General features: G+C 42.4%; 1 protein-coding gene across 1 annotated transcript; it reads right to left on the reverse strand.

Annotated features, from left to right (window-relative positions):
- Window positions 1-506: 506 nt before the first annotated feature.
- On the reverse strand, window positions 507-5,656 carry LOC127765210 (serine carboxypeptidase-like 51). The gene is made up of 12 exons (XM_052290059.1): window positions 5,453-5,656; window positions 5,271-5,365; window positions 5,074-5,181; window positions 4,677-4,964; window positions 4,502-4,569; window positions 4,281-4,386; window positions 2,849-3,063; window positions 2,631-2,700; window positions 2,481-2,531; window positions 1,513-1,565; window positions 1,295-1,427; window positions 507-835 (listed from the first exon to the last, which is right to left on the reverse strand). Exons 1-12 carry the CDS (start codon window positions 5,610-5,612, stop codon window positions 767-769), a joined length of 1,416 nt encoding a protein of 471 aa, XP_052146019.1. The 5' UTR covers window positions 5,613-5,656; the 3' UTR covers window positions 507-766.
- Between the last annotated feature and the right edge of the window lie 4,805 nt (window positions 5,657-10,461).

Below are 10,461 nucleotides of genomic sequence, written 5' to 3' on the forward strand. Positions count from 1 at the left end.
GGACTTATCCCTTCACCGGAGATCGAAGACGATGCAGCCCCGCGTCGGGTGCCATGTTCCGCCGGAACGTAAAAACAAAAGTAGAAGTAAAAAGGGTGGCGATGCGCCGAATTGTATTGATCGTGGAGATAGATTACATAGACCCCCGGGTGTACATATTTATACCCATGGGTTGATACAAGTCCTTGTCGGACAAGAAAGAAACTTTCCTAAAGATAAAAGGAAAAGATAAAGACCTTATAGGACACTAAACATACTTTCCTAAAGATAAAAGGAAACTAACAAACTAGTCTTAATTAATAGATAACTCGCCATGCCGCATTCTCTTTGAACTCGATCTCTTCTGGATAAGCTTCCTTTAGTAGATTGATTTCTTAAATCGAATATAGCAAGAATCCGACTATTGGCGACTTGATAACTCCCATTGGCTGATTCCGAGATGCTATAGCCGATAGTGACTCTAAGCCGATGATGACTTTGGGCTTATCAAATTTCACTGTCAACAATTTGTAGCCAGTTTAATGGACTTTTAGTATATAATAGATAATAGATAGATAGATACATATGATCATCTTTTCCAAGGACGCAAAAAAAAAATCTCTCTATATATCATCAATTTCATTGCCTTGAAGTGTGCATTTTTTTTTCTGTATTTTTTTTTTGAAGAAACGGTACAATGTCACTCTGCTAATTGAGAGTGAGGTATATCTGTTTGCCTTCTGTTTTCTATCTTTTCTTGAGTATATCTGTTACTGATGGGAGATATCTAACTGGCTGGAGACTGGGTTATGCTACTGATCATGCTCAGTGCAATGCAGGGCTGATCAGCAGGTACCTGCAGAGAACATAACACATGTAAACGTACAATTCAGGTTAGGCTGTGTTTAGTTCGTGTGCCAAAATTTATTTTAAGTATATGGACACATAATATTTGAAGTATTAAACGTAGACTAATAACAAAACAAATTACAGATTCCGCATGTAAATTGCGAGACGAATTTATTAAGCCTAGTTAATCCGTCATTAGCAAATGTTCACATTGTTAAATCATTGCGTAATTAGGCTCAAAAGATTCGTCTTGCAATTTACATGCAAACTGTCCAATTGATTTTTTTCATCCATATTTAATGCTCCATGCATATATCTAAATATTTGTTGTGACGGAAAAGTTGGAAGTTTGACGAAAAAAATTTGAATCTAAACACGGCCTTAGAAATCAAACTTGTAACTAGAGTTTTTCTAGTAGTGGCATGCGTTTTTTTTAGTAGTGTGGCATGTGTATGTTGAGACTTACAAAGTGTCCAGCCCCAAGTATCCAGTAGAAATGCAGGTTCTTGTATGATCTGACGAACGCCTTGGTGCCCTTGGAAGAGCCACACTTCAAAGGCTGCCTTGGTAGGCTCAGGAAGTTCTTCAGCCCATCCCATCTGAAATTCATAACAAAGCTCTTCATCACACATCTGAATTGTTCAACAAACTAGAAAAAGTTGGAAGGGGAAAATAATCCCTTACTTGAGCTTCTTCACCCATGCTTCTGCACCGATCGTCGAGCATATTACATCAAGCTTCAGAAGAGAAAAATAACACACCAAATCAGGGTTTGCACTTTCGAAAGGCACCGACATTTAAGATATGTCCAACGAACTTTTTGAAAATTTAACACATTTTTGCCGAATTTGAATAAATTATGGCTAAATTCACAAATATCTGGGAAAATCCAAAACATTCGTACGAAATATTTGCTTGCTGGGGGTGGCGAAATTACCGAGATTTTCGAATATTTTGTTCCGGAAGTTCAATCCCTGCACTGAATTACTACTCTGAATTTACAGAGTTGTAGTGCTAGCTGAACTAATTTGTTGATTTAATGACTTTTTTTTTAGTTATGCATCACTAAAAGAAAATTAGCAAACTTCAGGCCTCAAATAACACATGATTTCTCTCCAAACTGTTGACCTTGACCATGTGAGCAATAACCAGCCATGTGAGAGTAGATGGCTCTTGCAATCTGCAGATCTCTTGCTGCTCACTCAACTCCTGAGCAAAAGTGCTCCGATTGGAGAGCTCTTCACGCATGGAAGTTTCCCTCTAATCCTAGCCAGGCATGCCTGGACCCCTCGGCTGCAGGATGTGGCTGTCACTAATGATCTCTGAACTTTACAGTGGAAGTTACCCCAAATTTCAGAAAGGGTGCCGCCTTTTCTGAACAACAACTCGTCGGCTTCACGTTATCCTGCTCTCCCACTGGCTAGCAGCACCCTTTATTCTTATATACTTCTTGTTGCTTACTCAAGATGCCTCCAGCATCAATTGGTAACATGCAAGGAATCCCCATCTTATTTGCTGGATATATGTACTACCAATTAATCAATCAAACTATGCATCCCCATCTAATTTGGACTTTTGTGACATAAATCCTGCTCATTTTGTGTGTGCTATGCACCTAGCAGAATTGTCAGTGCTCGGTAGTCAGTAGTTACCTGACCATTGTAGACCGTCACATTGATACCGTAAGACAGCAGCTCATCGATCTGGAACAGGGCACACAGACAGTTAATCAAACATGGACCATTAATTTCATCAGGAATTTTACAAGTTAAAGACGCATTCATTAATACTTAGTAGATCACCTCGTTGATTCTTGGCTTCATGAAATCGTTGACCAGCGCATTGTAGACCGGATCCGACAGTTCCTGCCACCTGCAGTTCAGTTGAAATTGCAGCGTTTTCTCAAGGATGAGGAGGATGATTTGGACAGTAATAAATTGAAAAAATCAGCGTGCGAACGTGATTTGGACAGTTGTGCTGGTCATTGTGATGTGAAACAGCGAAAGAAATGGACACCCACTTGAGGTTCTTGGGGATGATCTTGAGCTTTTCCTTGATGACACCGTTCATGATGCCGTCGATCGTGTTGGAGCCTGAATCGGCCGCTTGGCTGCTAAGGTATGTTGAGTACTTCATCAACTGAGCACTGCTTGACGACGGCGATGAGGAGCTCGCCGCCGGTAAGTCTGCCGACACCGGGTCCATGCCGGAGTCAAGCAAGAAATTGTACATGTCCTGCAAATAAGGGTTTGTTTAGTTAACATTAAAATTGGAAATTTGGTTGAAATTGAAACGATGTGACGGAAAAGTTGAAAGTTTGTGTGTAGAAAAGTTTTGATGTGATGGAAAAGTTGGAAGTTTGAAGAAAAAATCTGCAACTAAACACGGCCTAAACAACGACTCTAGTGTGATCAAGCTAGCTGTACTGTTGACTGGGTGTGAATATAATCTGCAAAATGCTGATATTAAATACAGATTTTTGCGGCTTTCTCGCCCTTTTCTGTGTGCATTGTACTAAATTAAAAAGATGGCGGTGGGTGAACCTTGTCTCCTTTCTACTTGATCCCGTCTCTTTCAAAGAATGATAACAAAACAACAAAAGAAGAACGAAAATTCTGTAATAATAACATAGTCCTAACAAACATGAGAAAATTGTCCTATCGAAAACAATCTTCCTAAACAACTTTATCTCTTTAGACAAACTGACTCTTACAAGCTAGCTACCTCTGATCAGTACTCCCTTCTTTCATATTCATATTGTAAGTCGTTTAAAGTTTTTTTCTAGTCACTAAGTTTATAAAAAGAAATAGTCGTATTTTCAACATTAATCAAACACAGTATCAAAATATATTCAATGTTAGATTAATGAGAGTAATTTGACAGTATCGAAAAATGTTTCCAAACGAAAGTCCTTTCTAATGGATAGTTATGTTGGTTTAAGAAAATAGTACTACCATGTTCTTTGGACTTTCGCGTCATATGCATCTTTGACTCATGCTTACAGTAATTTACGTCCAACGCGATGATAAAACTATACTATTGTTCTGACGTGGCAAAATCTAATAATATGATTCTCGCAATCAATTTAAATGGTTTAACAATTAATGAGTAAGCTTTATTTTTTATTTTGCTACTGGCCATATACTAATGAGTAACAAAAGAAAAGATAAAAAAATGAGTAACAAAAAAAAGGTGTCCAGATAGCATCAACAAAATAAAATTTTCAAGATTAATGGTGGTAAAAAAGAAAATTTCCCCTAATATGTAACAGAATTCAAAATTTTCACCTAAATTATCCCCACAATTCACAGAGGTACCAATTTTTTAATTAATTGTATACTTGGGGTATCTCTAAGATAAGTTTTCCAATAGAAAATAGTATATATGATCATAAAATCCTCAAAATAAAAGCGTGTGAGTGCTACGCGTAGCGTGCAGTGGCGAACACTTACGACGCTGGCGCTCTTTTTGTCGATGAAACCCAGCAGGTCGATCCACGACTGCTGCGAGTCCGCAAGCTGCCCCGCCGTGATCTGCTCCTTCACCGTCGCCGCCATCCTGACATCACCGTTCACACATACGTACGTCATTAATTAGAGACTTCGCCGGAGAGAGCCTAGCTATGTTTTTTTCTTCTTTCGATTCGTCGCGGCCCGCCGCCGCCGTGGCTTACTTGCTGGCCTCGTCGCCGGCGTTGTCGTCCAGCCTCGACACCTCCAGCAGCAGCGGCGTGTACGCGAGCTGCATATATATCCATCAAGAAAACGTCATGAATTATTCCTTCCGAGCTTGATCTATACAGCGTTGAATTGTGAGCGGATTCCAAGAAAATCGTTTTGTTTTCTCACCGTGAAATCCTCCGGCGAGATCCAGCTGTCGCCGAGCGCCACGCCGCCGAGGTTGAGCTTGAGGTCGCCGGCGCGGATGGCCCGGGCGAGGGAGACGCCGAGCGTGGCGGCGTACTTGCCGCCGTAGGACTCGGCGACGAGGAACAGCGGGCTGCTCTGCAGGGTGGGTATCTCCTTGGCGGCGAGCGCCCTGAGCAGCTCGGTGGCGTCCGTGGCCGCCTGCCAGTCCGTCGTCACCAGCGCGCTTGGGTCGTCCGCGTAGCTGTACCCGACGCCCACCGGGTTGTCCTGCTCGCCGTCGCCACCATTGACACAGCTCAAGTCAGCTCATGTACGTAGCAGAAACAGAGCAAGAAAGGAGAATTCCGCCGCGTGTTCGTCGGTCTCGATCGCTCACCACGAAGATGAGGTCGGCCTTCTGCAGCCACGTCGAGTCGCGCGGCTTCAGGTTGACGTCCAGCGGCCCGACCTCCAGGAAGTTGCCGAGCCCGACGCCCGACGCTCCCTGCTCCGACGACGACGACGACGACATGCATCGATTAGCGTTCTTGAGCTCAAACGTGATTAGAATTCAAGGTGAAGAGAAGTGTGTACCGGGCCGCCTTGCAGCCAGAGGATGGTCGGCCATGGCTTCCCCGGCGACGACGCCCGCTGCGGGCTCTTGTAGTACCACCAGAACAGGTGCGCCTCTGCAACGACGAACATGGCATATTTACATTTAGTTTAGCACTTAGTAGTAATTAAAGATGCTCATTAGTGGTTGTCGATCGACGTACTCGGGCGAACTTGGACGTATCCCCAGAGCTCGCTGCCGTCGCCGGTGCCGGAGGTGAGGTCGTCGTCGGCGGCGGCGGCGGCGCGCTCGCCGTGGAGGAGACAGAGGAAGAGGAGGGCGAGCAGAGCAAGGGGAAGAAGAGGAGGATAGGGCCTGTCCATATCGAGGGCCGTAGTGGCTCAGTATGCTAGTGCGAGCAGCAATGTGGTGGCCAGAAGACGATTTATATTTAGCGACCTTGGCAACGACGTGCCCGCTTACCCCACGCTTACGCTTATGTACGAACAAATGGGAAGAACAGCTGAATGTCACGGGCATGTCCCATTAAATATACGGACACACATTTAAAATATTAAATGTAGTCTAATAATAAAACAAATTACAGATTTCGTCAGGAAACTGCAAGACAAATTTATTAAGCCTAATTAATCCATCATTATCAAATGTTTACTGTAGCACCATGTTGTCAAATCATGGCGCAATTAGGCTTAAAAGATTCGTCTCGCAATTTTCTAGCGAACTGTGTAATTGATTTTTTTTTGTCTATATTTAATACTTCATGCATGTGTCCAAACATTCGATATGAGCGTGAAAAATTTTGTTTGGAAACTAAACAGTCACTACCTGGAATGAATGGGATGTGATGTCTCTTTTTAAGCTGTCTTTATAATATATTGTTAATAATATAATAGATAGATAGATTGTATGGATGAAATGGGTAGATAGATACATAGCTTCATATATTATTAGATGTACACATCGATATATAGCTTGTACAATTTCAGGGACATTTGAATTAGGAATATAGGATGTCACGCAATTTGGGAGATGTTCCCTCCGTCCCATAATGTAAAGTCCTATAATATAAAGGATTTTGACTTTTCGCTTACACTGTTTGACTACTCGTCTTATTCAAGAAAATTGTGCAAATATAAAAAGTTGTGCTTAAAATACTTTAGATAATAATAAAGTAAGTCAAAAAAATAATAATTCTAAATTTTTTTAATAAGACGAATGGTTAAACAATGCAAATAAAAAATCAAAATCCCTTATATTATGAGACGGAGGAAGTAAGTGGAATGCATTTATGACATCGGAGTGTTCTTTTAAGCCGTTTTCTACTAAATATTTATCTCGGACTATTTGCTCCACATTTCTAAAAATATGATTTATTTAAAAAATTATGCTACATGTAAATTTTGTCTCTCAAAATATTAATTTATCATGTCACCGAGGGCATCCTTAATATGTAGTATTGCCTAAGTGCAAGTAAATTGAGGTGGGCCTTCTAGCAGTAGGTAACAGTTAAATTTACCACAATACATATTTTGTAATTCCGTATAATGGCAGGTGCAAAGTGTGCACATGTTCTGGGCCCCAAATCTAGAGTTATTAGTACTAATTATATGTAGTTAATTAGCAGCAAATTACAATGCCCCACACTAATAGAAAACTATTTTTCGTGGTGGCTATTTTAGATTTTCACTGGCGGAATTTGAAACCGCCACAAAGCAAAGGCCAGTGAAAATCATGATCTTTGCTAGCGGTTAATGGCTACCAATGATAATTCATTTTTACTGATGGTCGTCTTAAGCTAGCCACTAGCAAAAATCTATTTTCGCTGGCGGTTAGCTTAAGACGGCCACCAGCGAAAAAACATTTTCGCTGGCAGGTTACACTGTGCCAGCCGCCAGTGTAAATGCTGGCCAAGTTTAAAAAAAAAACGACACCGCTCCGTCCGCCTCCGTCAACGCTCCACCATTCAAAATTTTCACATAAATTTACCAAGCATTAAAATTTCCACAGAAATTTACATCAACAATTTACAGTCAAAAATTTCCATTCATCCAAGCATTCAAGCATCACAAAAATCACCAAAAATTTGAAGTCGTCGTCGCGGCGCTGCCCCCGTCGGCGTCGGCGGTGGATCTGGCCACCCCCATCATCGTGGCGGCGGATCTAACCTCCCTCATCGTCGCGGCGGCCAGATCCGGCCGGACCCGAGCTCGCGGCGATAGAGGCGACGGCAGCTCGTGGCGGTGGTGGCGACGGCAGCTCGTGGCGGTGGAGGAGGGAGAGGGAGAAGGAGAGCCCGCCACTGGACCCGTTGCCTGCGCCGACGTCGTCGTCGAGACACGCCGCCGAGCCTGCCGGATCCGTCGCCCGCACCATCGTCGTCGCTGAGACTAGACGCCGCTGAGCCCGCCGGATCAGTTGCCCACGTCATCGTCGTCGCTGAGCGCGCCGAATGCATCGCCCACCACCGGATCCAACCCCTCCCCGTTGCCCGTGGCCCGAGACTCCCCACGCTGCTGGATCCACCGTCACGACACGAGCTCCGCCGCAGTTGAGCTCCATCGCAGTCGAGCCCCGCTGGCGAGGACTGGTGGATGCCGCCACCCGTGGCCCGCCGGCACGCGCTGATGACTGAGGGAGAGGGAGGAAGGAGGAGACATGCGCGCCAGATCTAAGCGGTGTCGCTAGAAAACTGGGGGAGTCTACGCCTTTATTTTCGCTGGAGAAAAGGAGATGATACCTGGGGTTGGACGCGGTTGGTTAATATGGCGGCGAATTTATTTTCGCTGGCATTCCTCTTTACTGGCCGTATGTGAAAATAACTGACAGCGATAATCCTATTTTCGCTGGCTGCGAGTAAAGAGGACTGCCAGCGAAAATCGTATTTTCGTAGGCAGTTATTTAAGTGGGCCGCTAGCGAAAATAGCTATATTTTTGCTAGCGGCCCTCTTAATCCGATAGTGAAGATCTATTTTCGCTGGTGGTTCGTAGCTTCCTACCCCTCATAATATTTTCGCTGGCGGTTTCCACGTATAACTGCTCGATTTTGTAGTTGTGCCATAAACAGAAATAGAAAAGAAAATGCGCAGAAAGACTACCAGGCCCAATGACCGCAGCTTGACCCAATCCCATCGATTACTTTTCCATGATGCAGCTTGACCGGTGCCACTAATTTCCCAGATGGCCATTATAATTTCCCAGATGCACCTTGTTGTTTCGTTTCCTCCATGAGCGATTCAACATCCAACGTCGACTCGTCGATGCCGTCTGATAACTCACCAATCGCCAAGTACTGCTTCCTATATTCCCCTAATCACAACCCTAACCTCTGTTAGTTCGCAGCGGGAAGAAGCCAACAACGCAGCAATTTCAGATCACAGAAGGTATGTTCGTGTCCAACTGTCCATCTATGAGTCCATGAGTTCATTGTACCATCGGTCCATCACAATTCACAGCTATTTTCAGCACAACATGAAGTTAGTTTTTTTTTTTGTTAAGTATAACATTTACTGTTTTAGCATCATATGTTCCTGAGAAAGGTAAGAAAGAACATATATTTAAGTTCTATAATTAACTGAAAGTATGCTTTGGTTATGCTGCATTTTTAAATTTTATAAAGCTTCAGTTTGCGTTTCGCACATAGGCGGCAATTACTAATTTGACAACTTAACCCTTTTAAAAAACTTTTTTCAAGAAAAAATCGGACAAAAACTTATTTAAAAATAAATCGTGACCTCAACTCAACACTATCGTGATTAACGTTAATGTCCAATGATTCAATGCCAACGAGCATAGCACTAACAGCTGCCACGCTGGCTCAAGGTGCAAGGAGAGCATAGCTGGTCAGTGCCATGCCGCTTGGCACTGGCCCCATGTACTTGTTTACTAAAAGCGAGTACAATATAATAACGTAAGCGCGGACGGTACATATTATCCCATCACATTTCTATGTATGTAGAAGAGAGAAGAGAGAGAAAGGGTTACAAATTTATAGCCAGCTCCAACAAATTAACCTAATGACAACCAGTGGTACGGTTTTTTTTGTCACCCCTCATACCAAGACTATGTTTGAGAGAAGAGGAAAAGAGAAAATTAAAGAGATAAAGTAAAACCAGATGAGCTATTAAAACATCATTAATTAATTATTTTAAATTTAAAAATAGATTAATATGATTTTTTTAAAATAACTTTCATATAGAAAATTTTTGTAAAGCACACACTTTTTATTAATTTAGGATAAGTACAAATCTATATACTATTATAAAAATTAAAAATATTTTTATCGAGATTTAGGTACGTTATCCGTGTTTGAATCGGTTTTTTGTTTTAATTGAGGAATCGGTTTTAATTGAATGTGTTTTTTTTCTCCGTCTATTTTTATCGCCAGTTTTTTATGTCCAATTAGGCTTCTTTTTTTCCTCCATCTGGTTTTTTCATCACCGTATTTTTCCACTCAGTCCGATCTGATCTCCTTTTTTTTTACCGCTCTTATGGCCCGGGCCAAACCCTAGTGCCGCCACGATTTGCCTTCCAGTGCGTTTCCTCCTATTATTGATTGCAAAAATCGATTCCCTACTCCTAACTCATTATTTTCTCCATGATTTTCTCTTTCAATTTAGTTTTAATTTGTTGAATTTAATCTCCATCGAAGATGGCCAACCAGCGAGTTTCGCCTTTTATCCCGATTTTTGCGAATTCTCTCTGATCTTGGGGAAACGGAGAGAAGAGATCAAGTGGATCAAAAGCTCTCAACCAATTTTAGAAAATCAAGAAAGATTCAGTTGGATTTGATGACGAGGATCGGCTCCGGCATCATGCATAGTATATCTTCCGGTGGTTGAAAATCGCAGTAGGTTATGTGAGTAGGGCCTACGACTCCACTTCTCCCTGTGGCTTGGGCCTGTTTGGGTGTTGGGCCAAAGAGATATAGGCCGAGCGTGGGGAGGTATTTAACTGGGTTAGGGCTCAAAACCAAGAAATGATTTTCATTAACTTTTTTTAATTATAATGTGTATAGTGATCCTAATATTTTTATTTGTTGTTCGGTTTCTAATAGTTGTTATATATCGAAAAAAACGTATTTACCCGTTGCAATGCACGGGTATTTTTTCTAATAAAAAAAAAGAGAGAGATCTTCTGCCAATCCCTAGCTGCCGGACGGAGAAAGACACCATATTCTCCGTCCCTATATTTCTCCGTGCCGCCACCAACCTT

Source organism: Oryza glaberrima, chromosome 3, assembly GCF_000147395.1.
Source record: "Oryza glaberrima chromosome 3, OglaRS2, whole genome shotgun sequence".
Lineage (NCBI taxonomy): Eukaryota > Viridiplantae > Streptophyta > Magnoliopsida > Poales > Poaceae > Oryza > Oryza glaberrima.

Excerpts from the sequence above, each read along its gene's own strand:
- LOC127765210 (XM_052290059.1), bottom strand. The coding sequence starts at position 5,612 with ATGGACAGGCCCTATCCTCCTCTTCTTCCCCTTGCTCTGCTCGCCCTC. Across the intron at positions 4,570-4,676 it reads TCTCGCCGGAGGATTTCACG|CTCGCGTACACGCCGCTGCT; the intron begins GTGAGAAAACAA and ends ATATATATGCAG. Across the intron at positions 2,701-2,848 it reads ATCATCCCCAAGAACCTCAA|GTGGCAGGAACTGTCGGATC; the intron begins GTGGGTGTCCAT and ends ACTGAACTGCAG.